This window comes from Apium graveolens, chromosome 1, assembly GCF_009905375.1.
Source record: "Apium graveolens cultivar Ventura chromosome 1, ASM990537v1, whole genome shotgun sequence".
Lineage (NCBI taxonomy): Eukaryota > Viridiplantae > Streptophyta > Magnoliopsida > Apiales > Apiaceae > Apium > Apium graveolens.
In genome coordinates, this window is record NC_133647.1 from 160,877,685 (window position 1) to 160,896,447 (window position 18,763).

The 18,763-nt window shown below is 34.2% G+C and overlaps 1 protein-coding gene across 1 annotated transcript; it reads right to left on the reverse strand.

Annotated features, from left to right (window-relative positions):
* Positions 1–299: 299 nt before the first annotated feature.
* LOC141669024 (acyltransferase GLAUCE) lies at positions 300–3,889 on the reverse strand. The gene is made up of 2 exons (XM_074476068.1): positions 3,341–3,889; positions 300–1,558 (listed from the first exon to the last, which is right to left on the reverse strand). The coding sequence occupies exons 1-2, from the start codon at positions 3,806–3,808 to the stop codon at positions 653–655; spliced, it is 1,374 nt and encodes a 457-aa protein (XP_074332169.1). The 5' UTR covers positions 3,809–3,889; the 3' UTR covers positions 300–652.
* Between the last annotated feature and the right edge of the window lie 14,874 nt (positions 3,890–18,763).

Genomic DNA, 18,763 nt, shown 5'->3' on the forward strand with positions numbered 1-18,763 from the left:
CTCTCATAATTCATAACACTGAATTGAAGTCCTAAACTCTTCAGTGCAGACCTTACGTACATCGATATAAACAGTACAGTGATCCAATTTTGAACACTTACCCGTATGGTGTTAAATGTTAATGATATCAGTCGCCTTCTCGTGTCATGCCGAATATACAAGAGGGCTGGACCGGCCTCAAAGTAAAAGGGCTTCACTGCTAGCTTAAAACCAAACAATTCCAACGACACAGGCTTATAAACCTCAGCCTGCTACTGCTAGCTTTTTGGGCCCAATCAATTTTCATGTATGCGCACAAATTAAAAAAATAAAATATTTTATTAATTATAAACATATAATAATATCATTCATTAATCATACCGTTGTGGATACATAATTATATGTCCTGATCATCTGCATTACATTACACATTCTTAACACAAGCCACCGCATCAAACATTAATACATATATGAATATATGATCCGATTCATTATAGTGTATGCCAATATAACGAAACAGAACATTTACTACGCATTTTACAACATAAAACATAGTGTATGCCACTGTAACGAAATAGGGGCCCGGGTATTGAGGACATATTTTACCGCATCAGTATAATTTTCTATGTAAACCATATTTATATTTATATCTATATTTATCTGATGTGGACGATCACTTGAGAAACTTGTAGAAAAGGGCTTCAAATTTCTCCATCTCATCTGCAGGTAAAGCCACCAAAACATTGACAGCATTGACCCCTTCATTAATATCAGGAAACAACAATATAATGTCCTTTCTGTGGTACACAATAGGGCAACTGTATTTTGGCTTTCCCCATGGATATTCCACTTCTTGAAACCCTAATCTCCACCATGAAGATACTAGGAACTCTCCATTTGGAAACCCTATATATGTTTCTCCATAATCTATGACCGACCTTGCATACTCTTCCGTAATTCTACTCGACCCTTCGGTCACTGTATCGACTATTTTCGAAAAGGGCCCTATTTCAAGATCCGTGCATGGAGCCTTTGCATAGGCACTGAGAACAGCATTTCCGGAGTAAGACATTGGGAGTGGTGGCTTGAGCCTTGACCGGATATCCACCGCATAAAGTACGGTGGATATCCTACTAGGGTTTTGCATGGTTTCATTGCATGATAAAGCCTTGCAGCGCCAAATGTGAGCTGTCACCACATTAAAACCTGTGATTTTAGATGCTCCATTATTAGGGCCCATTTTAGCCATGAGTTTGAGATGAGCAATGTCGGCGGAGCTTAATCGAAAAACTTTAGTATCGAGGTTTTCTGGAGTTGAGCAGTCAAAGACAGAAGGGCATGTGTCTTCTCCTCCAGTGAGCTTGATATTCAGGAGTTCAGGGTGTGTGAAGGTGACACGTGGCGGTGATCGAGCGGCTAGTAAGTTACGATCATTGCATGGGATGAAGGGTAAGGGTTTGTGATGATCATAAGCTTGAGAAGCCAAGTTTTCTAGGAAGTGTTTGAAACTTAAACCATCAGATGTGCAATGGTTGTTTGAGAAGCCTAGGACAAAGCCACCACATTTAAATGAAGTTACCTGTAAATCTCAAATTTATTGTGTTTTCTTACAGATCAGTACTACATCAAAAAAAAAAAGAAGAAGAGAGAAGGTAATACAATGATATATATGGAAAACTCAGACCCAACCCCTCTTGTTATAATTGAATTTCCGTCGCTTCCTTTTAAAGAATATCTGAGTAGTAATTTTTTTAAAAACAAGGTGAGTGTGTGAACATATTTAGGTGGAAAAAGAAGAATGTCATTAAAAAGCCATATGATTAGTAAACAAGAATGAAATCTAAAAAGTAAATGAAATTGAGATCTTCCTGCTGGGCGCAAGCAGACAATGTGTACAAACATTAACAGTACCCTGTCTTAGTTTCTAATTAAATTTTAATGCTAGCTGTTCACTGATTTACATACAGACACATTTCGGGTTTCCTAAGGACACTGAAATATTTGTCAAGTACTCGTGTACAGTAAATATTAAATAACAAATTAACACTACTGATGTATCGAATATTTAAGGAGTTCATCCCTTGTGTGATATAAAGCGCTACCTTGTCTCTTTCGCATGAATATACATGTCTTGATGATTGTCATAAACGTAAATGTCAAAAGACCTAATATGGCGGTTCTATCTACTCGCCCTTATGATCATTAATATGGAGTTTTTAATGCATACATACATGAAGCTTTCTTCATTAGTTCAGCTGATGTTGGTGTTATATTTTACAGAAATTGGTTATATATATACTCAATCATTTCTTACAAATATATTATACATTTAGTACTCGTATTTTTAAATCTATGTAAATTACATGAAATATATCTACTTTAAATTTATGTTTTATTTTAGTCTAACTTATAAAAAAAGAGGATGAAGGGAGTAATGGAGTACAAAAATAACGGCAGTTAGTTTTGATCATTGAGTATAGGGGATTTTGTATTAAGGCCACCTTTAATACAGAGTAGAGTCTAGGATAGTTTTTCACTTCATATATATGGCGGCCGCAAATATTTGGCGTACGTACCAGCACCATTTACTCGTTACATAATTTCTTCAATTATACATACATTCGTTTCGCATGATACTTCAAGATCTGTAATCTCGTCACAGAATTTTAATATTTAATTCTAACCGTCCAAGAATGTGTTTCTCTTAAATTACACACCTTTCTTTCTCACTCCGTGCCTTGCTTTATTTATTACCGGTAACCGCGACTATACATTACAACTAGTAACATTTCTTTACACATGTACTAATGTACTCCCTCTGTCCCTCCCATTTGTTTACACTTTCCTTTTTGGATGTCCCTTCCAATTGTTTACATTTCAAAATTTTCCAAAAATAGTAAAGTTTTTATAATTTTTAAATTAACTACATCCACTACTTTCCTCCACTATACCCACTTTATACATATAATATTAATCGGTCCCACTACTTTACTCACTTTTTCAACTTTTCTCCACTACTTTATCATTTTTCTTAAACTCCGCGCCCCACCCAAATGTAAACATTTGGGAGGGACGGAGGGAGTACTTGATATATATAACACATATGATGTTTACATAAGTGAAATATATACTATTTATAGTAGCTACTGTACTTGTGTAACATTATTTAAAAAGGTTATCTCTAAATGATGTAAATCAGACACGAGGGTCTACTCACACCTCAACTAATTGTGGAGAGAGTTGACTCCTGAATGAATCATACTACAGTGAAGAAAAAGTTGAGAGTACTAAAAATAAAATATATGACCAAGAATTCATGAGTAAAGATAATTTAAAGAAGTGTGACCAGAGTTTACTCTACCTGCATAATGGAAAGAGGCTGATCCTCAGCTTTAAACCCTTCCATACTCTGGACAGCAAAACCTTGAAACACCGGATTCGGATTAACTAAGTCTCCGATCTCATCTAATGCATACTCAGTGGAAGCCACCACAAATCCAGCTCCAGCTGCATTACAATCGATCTCCATTCGACCCGATTCAGGATTTGTCTTCAACCTTCCAGCCAAGAAATCATAATGCACCAGCACTTTGCTAAATGCGTCTTTTAGCTTCTGTGTTACCACTTCCGGTGGGAATTTGGAGTTGTGAGGGAAGAAATGTACGGTCTGTACGTTAAAATTAAGAATCTTATCGACGTTGGACAAGAACATAGATCTTTTTTCAGTTTCTTGAGATGGAAATATAAGGGATGAGTCATGGTAGGTGATTTTGAGGTCCTGGAGTATGGCAGGAGTTTCCAAGTGCTTCTGATCATAAAGTGTGCCCATTGTATACTTTGGTTTTGTTTTAAATATAGTAGTAGTAAGCGAATGTTTCAAGGGTATTTATAATCCATTTAGGCTCTTATTACTTTGCTTCAAATGAGTTTAAGTGTTGTACCATTAGTTTTGTTGTTTCTACATGGCCCCTCATTATAACAGTACTACTGTTGGCAACTTTTTATTGATCTTCAGAAGTCTTTTCACAAATAACATCATAAACATAATACACTTCTACCTACTTTCCTTTCAAGAATAATTGTTACATGTTACAAACCTTTCTCTTATATATCATCGTTAGCCGATAAATGATTAGTATTTTTCTTAGCTTACAAAACGACTGTACATGTTTAAATTGTTTTTATATTTTTCCAATAACAAAGTTCCATCTTATATATTGTCATAACAATCTTTTTTGTTTCTAATTTGACCTGTATTTAATTTTGCATATAACATGCAGCACAATGTAATAATAGAAACCATTCCCTGAATAAAATTATATATGATTCTAAAATTAACGTTTCACCAAAATTGTTAAGAAAAAAAGGTTCTCCAAATCAAATACAAAAAATTTAAACTACAACGCGTGAACAAGGCTAAACAAAACAGTAGTCCCCTTGAAAAGTTATAATATCCCCATTTTTTAGAATAATAATAATAGAATAATAGAATAAAAAAATTATAGTTAGATAAAAATTAGAATATTTATAATTTAAATTAGATTAATGGGCCTAAAATTTTGATCTAATAACGATAACTTGTAGGTTAAGAAATAGGATTTTATAGCGTTCTAAATACATCATATTCATTTTTTTCGTTTTTAAAACCAAAATTCGTAAGGCTTTTTTACATAAAAATCAACAATCTTGTAAAATTCTTAAAAAATTAATCGTAAATCAGAATTCGTTGATCTTGGACTTTTCGGAAAGATCTTTTCATTCTACAACTTTTATCATTCATTTTTTGCAAGAAAACACCATTTACAGGGTCAAAAAGGCTAAGTCAGTATCTGATCAGAATTAGAACCGTGGAGAAATTTGAAATTTTAGATGTTTCGTGTTTGATGGATTACGAAGGATTGTATGTGTGCTCTAATGTGAATTATCTATTTTCGTGATTGAGGTAAGTAACTGCTCGTTACTCCGTATTACTTATTTCCTTACGTGTTCTGTAAGTTATTATCTGTTGCTCCAAATTATTATGTAATGTTTGTTTGACTACATGTTTTTAATTATTTAGTGCGTAACTATTCGATAGTCTGTATTATTGTGTAGTGTATCATGTGTTGTGTGATAAGATGTTCTCTGATATTTGTTTGTTTATTATAAGTGTGATATCGATATGTGATTAATAAGATAACGGATTTTCGATAATTTCCGATCTTAGTCATGTATATTCCGATTATTGGATATTGTGATACATAGAACTTAGAACTAGTTTGCGCACATTCCGGTACATATTAATACCTTGTCACGTTTCAGTTTCACTTGATGAGGTACATAAACTAGCCCCCCATCGAATAAGAATAAAAACCCAGTCACCGGAAAAGTGTGGCATAAAGTATAAGATGCCGGTTACTGACAAAGTGTGGCATAAAGTGTGATTTAAGACTGTGGGACTAAAGATAAGAATTTGTTATTAAGGTTTATTGATCTATTAAGATTTTTGATGATGTGGACTATAGTATATGTTGTGTAATTCGTTTTGATCCTTGTCATAGAAAATATATTGTGTGATTTTTTTTATCGAATATTTGTGCAATCTTATGTGATCTATGTTATTTTGTCGCATGTCTAAATAGTGTTTTGAAAAAAATATATACTATTTTGAGCCGTTAGACGGTAGTTGCTTGTTGGGTTTCATATCTCATTCTTTCAGTTTTCAGGTTTCGTCTAAAATTCGAGTTAGATAGCATTGAAGTTGCAGGACTTAATATTGAAGTAGATTAATTTTTGGACTTCCGCTTTTAGCTACGCGTTGTAATTGAACTTTTATAATAGAATTTTGGATTATTAAATTGTATTTTGTATTAATTTTAATTTTGAGTAAATAGTCCGGAAGTGTGGGATGTTACGTAAGTGCCCCTATGAAATGAAAAATAAAATGCATTATAAAATATTAAATTAGAGAGTTGGAAACAATGATGATAGAAAAAACTTGATTTTTTGAACACTTGCAACGATGAGCTACTATAATATTAATATTATATTGTGCAAAAGTATATATACATATATATATATATAATTGCACGAAAATATTATACTTGTGCCAAAATTAATTAATGACCCAACCTATTAGGCTAGCAATAAAAACTGATAGCGCGACTCAACTAAATAACTACTAATTAAAAATCACAACTACCACTAATTTGTAATTTCTAACTGTACTGGTGATTTGTCTAAAAACCTACAAATTGACAACTACGTAATTAATGTGACATATTCAATCCTTTGCCACCCGAAATTTAAGCTACCTATAACAATCGAGTTTTCTCTTTTGCAGTATACTTTTGTACCTCACGTATTAAGATGAATCTTACAGATAAAACCTAAAAATCTGTGCCAGACATGAGACTGTAATTTTTTTAAGTAATTTCTTGCACATAATTTTGAGTATATATCATTATAATTTTATAACAAAAATATAATTTATAGTAATTTTCCTATTTTATGGTTTATTTATGTTATATTTTCTAAGATTACATATCATTTTGATACATAATTTTCTTATTAATTTCATTAAATTTTATATATTTTGGATACATATTTCTGCTATAAAAATTACATAATGGTTTTTTATTGCTAAAATAATTAATTTTTTAAAAGATGAAATCAAATTCATCAAATAAAATAATTAAGTATAAGAAAATAATTATATCTGTATAATCATCCACGTATAATATAGAACATTTATTAATTAATATGGTTTTAACATAATGCTAGTACATTTGTAAAATATAAAATGGTCATACACGTAACATTAAGTCTTAACACATATTCTTAATTCTATTAAATGTATAAATCATGTCTTACGTATACATACATATACATGTCTTATTTTTCTTAGAGTTAATTTATATGAAAATTACTATTTTATTGGGCAGCTTATCTTTAATTGGATTTCCTTTTCCAACTAGATATTTTTCAAAAGATGTTTAACACCTTGGTTGAGAAATGTAATGGCCAAAAAAAATTTCCTAGCATTTTAACTAAATGTTTGAAAAGCTTATCAAAAAATATTGCAATATCCAACTAATAACTCATTATTAATTTAGTGTCATGATTAATTTTACATATAAGCCCACTCCACAATAGTACACCAAGTATGAGTTTTTATATAATTTGTGCAAACTCTATCTAATGCATTGTGTCTGATATTCACATTATTACATATGATTTCTATGCTATTATCATTATTTTTATTACCATATATACACGTCAAGTTAAATACTACGTTAAATAGTGTTAAACATATTATTTTACAAGTTATGTTCTACAAATATTACTATTTTATTGAAAATCTTGTATATTTGTGAAGTACACTATGTAACACTGTTGTGAATATGTTGTGTACTTGATGATTACCTAAACAAAATATCTAAGTAGATTTTACTTAGTAAAATAATGTAGCACCCGACGGATAAAAATTATAGTCCCGACGGATAACTCATTATAGTCCCGACGGATAATTAACTTATTATCCATCGAGTGAGTAGCTTATGTAATAATAAGTTTGTAGCACGGTGTTGTATGCACCTTTGTATAGAATCTGGAGTAGCATATAAGTCATGTTGACTTTAACTAGATATGCAGAATATGTTGATTAACTGTACAAAAGCAATATCTTGTAATTCTGTATAAGTGAAATGAAGTCAAGTGCCAAAATAGCTACCAACGGATGATTAACAAAGCTTCGACGGATGACCAAAATAGCTACCAACGGATGCTTAACAAAGCTTCGACGGATGATCAAATGACTATCAACGGATGTTTAACATAGCAGTCGACGGATGATCAATTAAGTCATCGACGGATGATCTGAAAGTCGACAGATGATCAGATCAAGATTCAAATATCAGTTGAACAGTGAAAGCTGACACACAGCCGTTGAGTTGGATACAAGTACACTGTGAAAGCCCATTAACTGGGTAATAGAGGACGAAAAGCAGCAAAGATCAAGACTGTTAGATTTTATATTTGTTCAGTTCTTTTGACTTTGTAATCTTGGTAATATATAAACCAAGAGAGTAGCAAATAGAAAAATAACTGAGATAGCTAAGAAAAAACAATAGAGAAATCTTTGTAAGCACTATCTTTAGCATTTCCTGTGTTCTTAGCAGTTCTATTTGTGTAAGCAGCTGTGAGCATTTCAGCACACAGAGTCCTCTCGATATATTAAATCTATCTCTGGTGGAATTGTTTAAATCCACCAGAAAGTTTTTAAAGACTCTTGTTTTTAATTACTTATATTTTGATTCATTCAAGTTTACATTCCGCATTGTGCTAATCAAAATAAATATATCCATAATCGAGTTGAACATTTTTATTTCAAGAAAAAAGTTCAAGAATTCCATTCAACCCCCCCTTCTGTAATTCTTGCAATATTGTTAAGAGACTAACAATTGGTATCAGAGCAAGCTCTTAATCTACAAAGAGTTTAAAGATCAAAACAATTCAGCAAGATGAACAAGAAAGATGTTGGAGTCAAGATTCCTTTTCTTGATAAAGATGATTACCATCATTGGAAGGTAAAGATGCATCTTCATATGCTTTCTCAAGATGAGGCCTATGTGGACTGCATAGAAAGAGGCCCTCATGTTCCAATGAGAGCTGCAACAGGAAATGTACCATCTGTTCCAAAGCCAAGGTATGAATGGTCTGATCCTGATATTGAACAAGTCAGGAAAGATAAAAAGGCCATGAACATTCTGTTCAATGGTGTTGATGCAGACATGTTTGATAACATCATCAACTGCAAGACTGCCAAGGAAGTTTGGGACACAATACAGATAATCTGTGATGGTACTGAGCAAGTAAGAGAAAATAAAATACAGCTCCTGATTCAGCAATATGAGCATTTTCACAATGAAGAAAGTGAGTCACTCACTGACATTTTTAGTAGATTCCAAAAGCTACTAAATGCTCTTAAATTGCATGGAAGAGTCTATCAGACTAAAGACTCCAATCTGAAATTTCTCAGATCTCTTCCAAAGAAATGGAAACCAATGACAGTCTCATTGAGAAACTCACAAGATTATAAGGAGTTTACTTTGGAGAGTATGGCATTCTGAAGACCTATGAGCTTGAGATAGAGCAAGATGAAAGAATGGAGAGAGGAAAGAAGAAAGGAGGATCCATTGCACTAGTGGCTGAACTGGAAAAGGAGAAGGAAGTGAAGATGGAAGCTGTGGAATCAACTTCAAAGGCCTGTGAAAGCAAGGGTAAAGGGCTAGCTGCAGAAAGTGAAGATTCATTGAGTCAAGATGACATGGAGGACATTGATTTGCACCTAGCATTCCTTTCAAGAAGATTTGCCAAGATCAAGTTCAAGAAGAACTTTGGAGCTGTCAAGCCAAATAGAAATATGGTGGATAAATCAAAATTCAAGTGTTTCAAATGTGGCTTGGCAGGGCATTTTGCAAATGAGTGTAGAAAGTCAGATTCCAGTAAGAAAAGATTTGAGTCTGTGGATTATAAGCAAAAATACTTTGATCTACTCAAACAGAAGGAAAGGGCTTTTATTACACAAGAGAATGACTGAGCAACTGATGGTTTGGATGAAGATGAGGATGTCAGCTATGTCAATCTAGCCCTTATGGCCAAGTCTGATGAAACAGAGACAAGTTCCTCAAGCAATCAGGTAATCACTACAAATCTTGCACATTTATCTAAAGTTGAGTGTAATGATGCAATAAATGACATGTCTACAGAATTGTATCATTTGCGTGTTACACTTAAGTCCCTCACTAAAGAAAATGCTAAAATCAAAGAAAATAACTTGTTTTTGAGTGAGAGGAATAATGTGCTTGAGTCTCAGTTTGTTGAGTTTGAGAAACTAAAAATTGAGTGTAGAATTGCCAAGGAGGAATTAACCGAGTCCTTGAAAAAGGAAGAAATTTTAAAGAAGCAGCTCGATCGTGAACAGGAGGTGATTAAAGCATGGAAAACATCCAGAGATGTTCATGCTCAAATCACCAAGGTTCAAGGAATTGAGTCTTTCTGTGATGAAGCCTGGAAAAAGAATAAGGAGAAACTAGAACCTACTTTGGTAGATGGATTGCTGACAGATGTAGACTCGACGGATGATGAGGACTATCCGTCGGATAACAAAAAGTGCTATCCGTCGAATGATAAAAATCCTCATCCGTCGGCTGTGAGCAAACCCATTAGCAAAGCCAAATTAACCAAGCTAAATGAAAAGTATGGGTCTGTTTCCAAGAACTTTGTTTCAGGAGAGTCAAGTCAAGCCAAGAAAGGGAAGAAGGCTAATGTTGGTCACATGACTGTCAAACAGTTAAGTGACAGACTTGAGAAGATAGAGGTAAAAACAGAGACTAAAAGGAAAAACAATAGGAATGGTAAAGTAGGGATTAACAAACATAATAACTACACACCTGACAAATATGCTCCTAGAAAAATCTGTGTCAAGTGTGGTAGTGTAAATCATTTGTCTGTTAATTGCAAATCTGCCATGCCTACTCCCATGTCTGTTCAGCCTCAATTCTCTAACATGAATGCCATGCCTCCCATGCCTGTTAATGCTATGCCTACACAGAACATGAATGCACAGTTTGCTAACATGCCATTTGCACATAATCCATATTATGCTGCATACAATATGCCTCAAATGTCATTTAGTATGCCTTACTGGAATAGCATGTTTGCACCAAGCATGCCATTTCCTGTTAGCCATAACATGCATGATAATTCTGGTGCATCTAGTGGTTTTAAAGGCCCAACCCAAATGACTAAGGAAGAATCTGAAATTCCTAAGTCAAATGAGTTAAGACCTAAGAAACAGAAGAAGAAAACTAACAAGGCAGGACCCAAGGAAACTTGGGTACCAAAATCAACTTGATTTGATTTTGCTGTGTGCCGGGAAACAGAAGGAATCTTTGGTACTTGGATAGTGGTTGTTCAAGACACATGACTGGTGATTCTACACTGCTCACAGAGTTTGAAGAGAGAGCTGGCCCAAGTATCACTTTTGGAGATGACAGCAAAGGTTATACTGTGGGATATGGCTTGATTTCAAAGGACAATGTCATCATTGAAGAGGTTGCCTTAATGGATGGTCTCAAACACAATCTGTTGAGTATCAGCCAGCTTTGTGATAAAGGCAACTCAGTAACCTTCAACAAAGAAACCTGTGTTGTGATTAATAATCAAAACAACAAAGTGGTTCTCACTGGTGTGAGAAGAGGAAATGTGTATCTAGCTGACTTCAACTCAACTAAAGCAGAATATGTAACTTGTCTTCTCAGTAAAGCAAGTCAAGATGAAAGTTGGCTATGGCACAAGAAACTATCTCATTTGAACTTCAAGACCATGAATGAGCTGGTAAAGAAAGAGTTAGTTAGAGGCATTCCTATGCTGGAGTTTACAAAGGATGGACTGTGTGATGCCTGCCAAAAAGGGAAGCAGATTAAAGCATCATTCAGGAAGAAACTTGATTCATCAATTGAAGAGCCTCTACAACTGCTTCACATGGATTTGTTTGGACCAGTCAATATATTGTCAATCTCGAAGAAAAGATTTTGCCTAGTAATTGTAGATGATTTCTCAAAGTTCTCTTGGACCTATTTCCTAAAGTCCAAAGATGAGGCTAGTGAAATCATCATCAATCACATAAGGAAAGTTAACAATCATCCTGATTTCAAAGTTAGAAGAATCATGAGTGATAATGGAACTGAGTTCAAGAACTATGTCATGAGAGCATTTTGTGAGGAAAATGGAATCTTGCATGAGTTTTCAGCAGCAAGGACTCCACAACAGAATGGAGTAGTGGAAAGAAAGAATAGATTTCTTATTGAAGCTGCAAGGACAATGCTTGAAGAATCAAAACTACCAACTGTTAGATTTTAAACGCAGCGGGGTCATGGCAAAACACTTTTACACATACAAAATCCAAATAAAAGCATATAAATCGTGAATAAAAATTCGAGGGATCGAATCTAACCTTTTAAAATAATTCGGAGACAACGATCAGAGATCCTTAGCAGTTGCTCCTCAAGTGTGAAGCACTCCACCGGTATCCACCAAGAAAACGATGTTAAGGAGGAGGAAGGAGGTGGAGAGAATTGGGTTTTCCAAACTTTTTGGGTTTTCGGGTTAGAATCAAAATTAGGGTCTATAATAGTGTATTTATAGGCAAAATTTTCAGCTGAAATTTTCCCATAAATAATATTATTATTATCCTATTTATTATTCTTATTAATAATTAAAACACCTTTTAATTATTAATCCTTTTTCTAAACACTTTAGCAATAATTCTCTCTTGATTTAATTTCCAAAAATTAAATCCTTTAATTAATAATATTAAGAACTTTTCTTAATTAATTTATAATAAATTAAATCTCATTTAATCAATTATTAAATTTGCCAATTAATTATTTATTTCACAAATAAATAATTATCAGCCATTATTAATTAATTCCTCCACCATTAAATCATTCTCTTTTTATGGTGTGACCCTGTAGGTTCAATATTAAGCCGGTAGTAGAAATAAATAATAATAAAACTATTTTATCATTATTTATATAAATTCTCTAATTTATTAAATATGATTAATTAATTAATCACATTTATTCTACATCGTGAGGGATACTTCTCAGCATATCGCGACTATCTGGATAATATGAATTCACTGTTTAGAATACCAAGAACCTATTCAGTGAATAGTTACCGTACAATAAACTCCTTCTACCCTACAATGTCCCGATTAAATACAAGGCATGGATCTCGTGTCAAGCCTATCTAATTCAATCACTTGCTTACCATTTACTATGCTTAGTTCTATGCAAATTAGAAACTCTTTTCTAATTTCATTCACTCTGGCCAGAGATTCCTGAACTAGCATAAGTGGATCAGCCTTGAACATTCGCTTCCTTCACTGGAAGGGGTAGATCCTTTATTGATCATACACTATCTTCGTGTACAAATTCCTATACCCAGAAGAGCCCTAATAATTATCCCTGGAGACGAAGAACTAAACTAAAGCATAGTTCAGTGTACACAAGATGACTATGATGACCTCAAGTCTAAGGATACTTGTACAACTATCACTATGTGAACAACTGCTGATACGTGAGTGAACTCCATCAGTTGTTCAGCTATGCGAGTCATGTTCAGTGAACTTATTCTATAATAAGCACCTACATACTAGCTATAGTGTCACCACACAAATGTCTATGAGAACAGACATACTTCATAATGAAGCAAGTATAGTATGTACTGATCTTTGTGGATTATTAATTACCAGTTAGTAATCCTATGACCAGGAACTATTTAAATTTAGAGTTATCATCTTTTTAGGTCTCACTATTATGATCTCATCATAATCCATAAAAAGCTTTACTCTAAACTATGGTATATCTTATTTAAACACTTAAATAGATAGAGCCCGTAATAAAAACAAAATAAGTCTTTTATTAAAATCAATGAAATCAAAAATAGATTATATAAAAAGTTATTCCTAAATCCTAATACATGATTGGACTTAGGACATATTCCTTTCAATCTCCCACTTGTACTAAAGCCAATCACTCTGGTATCTAATACCCATCTTGTCTTTATGACGATCAAAGTGACTTTCAGAAAGTAGCTTTGTGAGTGGGTTTGCTATGTTGTTATGTGTGTCAACTCTATTTCAATACAATACAAGAAATGTTACCGCGCTCCCACTAACCCTTTTGTAGACGCATGGTTCATCTTCGTTTTTGATAAAATCAAACTCTTTGATTGTCTCATCAAAACGTATGTTCCATCTACGAGAAGCTTGCTTTTAAACCACATATGGTCCGCAGTAGCTTACACACTAGGTTTTCATTTCTCTTGGAAAGAAAACCATCTGGCTATTTGCCAGATCTCATAGTCGTAGTAAGCAGCAATCGCAAGCAAAATCCGAACTGATTATAACAGGGCTACAGGTAAAAGGTTTCATCCAAGTCAATCCATTGCCATTGTTTGAATCCTTTTCCCAAAAGCCTGGCCTTATAGGTCACCACCTGGCCATCTGCTATAATCTATCTTTTGTATACCGTATACATAGATTCCATTCCGGATTTCATGGCACTATGCCATTTCTCTGAGTCAACACTACTCATAGCCTCATTATAGGTTACAGGGTCGTCATCATCAATGATCGACAACTCATTGTCATTCTCAATGACAAGGCCATAATACCTCTCAGGTTGGCGAGACACTCTCCCTGATCTATGAATGGGCTGTTCCACAAAAGGTTGTTCAGTCAGAACAGGTGTTTCCACTCGATCTGTAGTAGTTTGTGCTTCTTGAACTTCATCAAGTTCAATTTTGCTCCCACTGTTTCCTTCAAGAATAAACTCCTTTTCCAAGAAGGTAGCATGTCTGGGAGACAAACACCCGATGATCGGTGTAAAAGTAATACCCTAAAGTCTCTTTAGGATATCCCACAAAACTACATTTTACGGATCGATATTCCAGCTTATCTGGGTCAACTTACTTGACATAAGTTGGACATCCCCAAATCTTAACGTGTTTAAGACTCGGTTTCCTTTCTTTCCATATCTCATACGAAGTTTGAGGAACAGATTTTGGAAAGCACCTTATTCAGTTAATATGCTGAGGTTTCCAATGCATAGCCCCATAGGAATACTGGAAGATTTGCATAGCTCATCATGGACCGAACTATGTCTAACAAAGTTCGATTTCTCCTTTCAGATACCAATCTGGAGGAGTCTACTGGGAGACTATACCATTTACTTTGAGATAATCCAGAAACTCTCCATTCAAGTATTCACCATCTCGATCTAATCGAAGAATTATAATACTATGTTTGGTTGTTTCTCCACTTCATACTTATACTCTTTGAACTTTTCAAAGGCTTCAGACTTGTGTTTCATCAAACACATATCCGAATCTAGATCTATCATCTATGAAAGTAATGAAGTATGAAAATCCACCCATGGCTTGCGTAGACATTGGTCCACATACATCTGTGTGTACCATCCCTAGCAAATTTGCAGTCCTCTCTCCATGTCTACTAAATAGAGACTGCATTGCCACTACAAAGTGAGATTTTCATCATCCCTTTTCTTTTATTAGTTTGTTCAATCTGAAATAAATTATGTCACATACATACAGACCATTATTTAAAGTACCACGTCCATAAAGAATATTATCTCTAAGAATAGAACATTCATTATTCTCAATAATAAATGAAAATCCAGCCAAGTCTAACATGGGAATAATATTCCTCACAATCGAGGGAACAAAATAACAATTATTTAAAACAATAGTCTTGCCCGTAGGCATATGTAAATGAAATGATTCTACATCTTCAGCAGCAACTCTTGCTCCATTTCCCATCAGTAGAATCACCTCCTCTTCCTCAAGAGTCCTACTTCTCCTTGGTCCATGCAACAAATTGCAGATTTGAGAACCACAGGCGGTATCTAATACCCAAGTAGAAATTTGATTTAATGACATATTCACTTCTATCATGAACATACCTGAATCAGAAACGGTAGTCTCACTACCCTTCTTCTTCTTCAATTCTGCAAGGTAAACCTTGCAGTTACTCTTCCAGTGCCCCACATTATTACAGTGAAAGCAAACAACTTTGCTCTGGGGTCTTCAGCTTTTGGTGGAACCGGCGTTTTCTCACCTACTTTCTTCTTCTTGGAAGAGTTCCTCTTCCTTTTCTTAGGATTGGAACCTTCACCAATTAGAAGAACATAACTCTTCTTAGGGGGAAAATTCGATTCCGCAGTCTTCAACATGTTATGGAGTTCAGGCAGGCTGACATCCAACTTATTCATGTGAAAGTTCACAACAAACTGTGAGAACGAACTCGGAAGCGATTGCAAGACCAAGTTTTGGCTCAGCTCCCCATCCATGGCAAAACCAAGTTGTCCAAGACGTTCAATCAAATTGATCATCTTAAGTACATGGTCATTCACAGATGATCCCTCAGACATCCTACACCCGAACAGCTCCTTCGATATCTCATATCGAGCTGTCCTCCCCGCCACATCATACAACTCTTGTAGATGCATGAGGATAGTGTGAGCATCCATATGCTCATGTTGCTTCTGTAGCTCAATGTTTATGGAAGCTAGCATGATTTATTGAGCAACATTTGCATCATCTATCCACTTACGATACACAACATGTTCATCATTATGTGCATCACTAGCAGGTTCAGTAGGCTTAGGTGAGTCAATCACGTATTCCAGCTTCTCAATCCTGAGAACAATTCTCAAGTTTCGAAGCCAGTCAGCATAATTAGGACCAGTCAATTTGTGAGCATCTAGTATGCTCCTGAGTGATAGTGCAGAAGACATAACGTACAAAGTAAATCTGTAAATGATAAACACATAACAACACTTAGCAAATATTCAATTTCATTTCAAAACACTATATGAATCGGGTCTTTATTCATAAGTGGCTCCCACTAGTTTTCCTAATTTATTCAACCCCCTACGTGAAAAATTAAGCATTCATAATGCTAGTGGGAATAGGGATCCTACATTCCATTACACAACCCCGGCTGCGGCACGAAACACCATGTAATGTTCAATAGGCAGACAACTCTTGTCAATTACATCTCATGTTATTCCCTAATCAAACTTTAGTCTCTTGAATAATTGAGTCACGGCTGTGGCACGACAAACTCAATATTCTAAGTCAAGTCTAACCCAACATTCCGTACAATTGAATCAGTCCCCAAAGGCCCACGGCTGTGGCACGTAACGACCTTTAGATTCTTATTCAATGTACACATCTCTATGTAATAGACAAGTATTTCTTATTTCGAAATCAAAGCCCTCGGCTGTGGCACGAAACGACAATGATTCAAAAATAAGAACTACTTTCTATCATGTTGGAAGGCTATGACCGACACAAGCCCGTTGTATCATTGGCCAATTACTACTTGATATTATTTAATTTTAGAGGGATTATATTACGTTACAATCATAATCATATTATAAAGAGATTCTTCCTTTTAAATTAAATATTTCAAATCAATAATCAATAATCAGATGATTCCCAGATCGGGTGGAGCATTGTCAAGAGGCGTCTCTTAATAACTCTTTCTTACAGATAGAAATCTGTTGTTGACAGAATCATCCTTTCTCTCATATCGAAAATTCATATTCAATTACGTGTTTCATAAATACAAGAATCTCATGATTGTATTCATAATATTATTCTTAAGGTTATGAAACAATTTCACTATACTAGGTTTTCTAACAAACGCCTTATGTTCATTTAAGTTCACCTAAATCTATCATCGCATGATAAACTAAGCATATATCACATATATCAACATGAATAAACATCAAGGTAGGCATTTTATATCATCTAGCACATTAGTCTAAGCATTATACATCCCTATGTATCACATGAAGCATTTAAAAGCAATTAAAACAGTCAAAAACATCTTTAAAACACTTCATGGAAATATAAACAGTTCAAAACTTTTATATAAACTAAAATTTATCACTCCATTAGATCCGTCTCGGAAAAACGAATCCAACGGTATATTGCACGCCCAAAACGGAGTTACGAAACTCCCAGAAAATCAATTTTAAAATCAACAGTCGGGCTGTAACGCATTACAGGAACGCGTTACAAGCCCTGTAACGCATTCCGGTGATGCGTTACACACCTTTTAAGCCATTTAAGGGTGTAACGCATTCCGTGAATGCGTCACAGGTGTGTAACGCATTCCCAGAATACGTGACACCCCTATTATTTTTTTTTGTTTTTCTGCAGCAGCCGTCACTTCTTCCTCGATCTGCGTGCCGCCGTACTGACAATCCTTCTCCATGCCAACAGCATCAACAGACAACATACAGATGTTGTACAGATATATATACATACTTATAAACAATTTATATATATATATATGATTCATTTAATTACGAATTTTAATTACAACAACTTCAAAAATTCATAATAAAAAATCTATACATCATAAAATTATGAAAAAAAATACCCAGACGATCTACAACACTTGTAGAACCCAGATCAACATTCAAAATTATTTTGAGAAACGATTTCTCATCAGACAAAATTAATCCATGATATAACTTGTAAAAATCATAATTAATTCATACAAGCACATAAAATTCTGAAATTTTTACCACAGATCTATATGCATACAACCTGTGCTCTGATACCATTGTTGGATTTTAAACGCAGCGGAGTCATGGCAAAACACTTTTACACATACAAAATCCAAATAAAAGCATATAAATCGTGAATAAAAATTCGAGGGATCGAATCTAACCTTTTAAAATAATTCGGAGACAACGATCAGAGATCCTTAGCAGTTGCTCCTCAAGTGTGAAGCACTCCACCGGTATCCACCAAGAAAACGATGTTAAGGAGGAGGAAGGAGGTGGAGAGAATTGGGTTTTCCAAACTTTTTGGGTTTTCGGGTTAGAATCAAAATTAGGGTCTATAATAGTGTATTTATAGGCAAAATTTTCAGCTGAAATTTTCCCATAAATAATATTATTATTATCCCATTTATTATTCTTATTAATAATTAAAACACCTTTTAATTATTAATCCTTTTTCTAAACACTTTAGAAATAATTCTCTCTCTTGATTTAATTTCCAAAAATTAAATCGTTTAATTAATAATATTAAGAACGTTTCTTAATTAATTTATAATCAATTAAATCTCATTTAATCAATTATTAAATTTGCCAATTAATTATTTATTTCATAAATAAATAATTATCAGCCATTA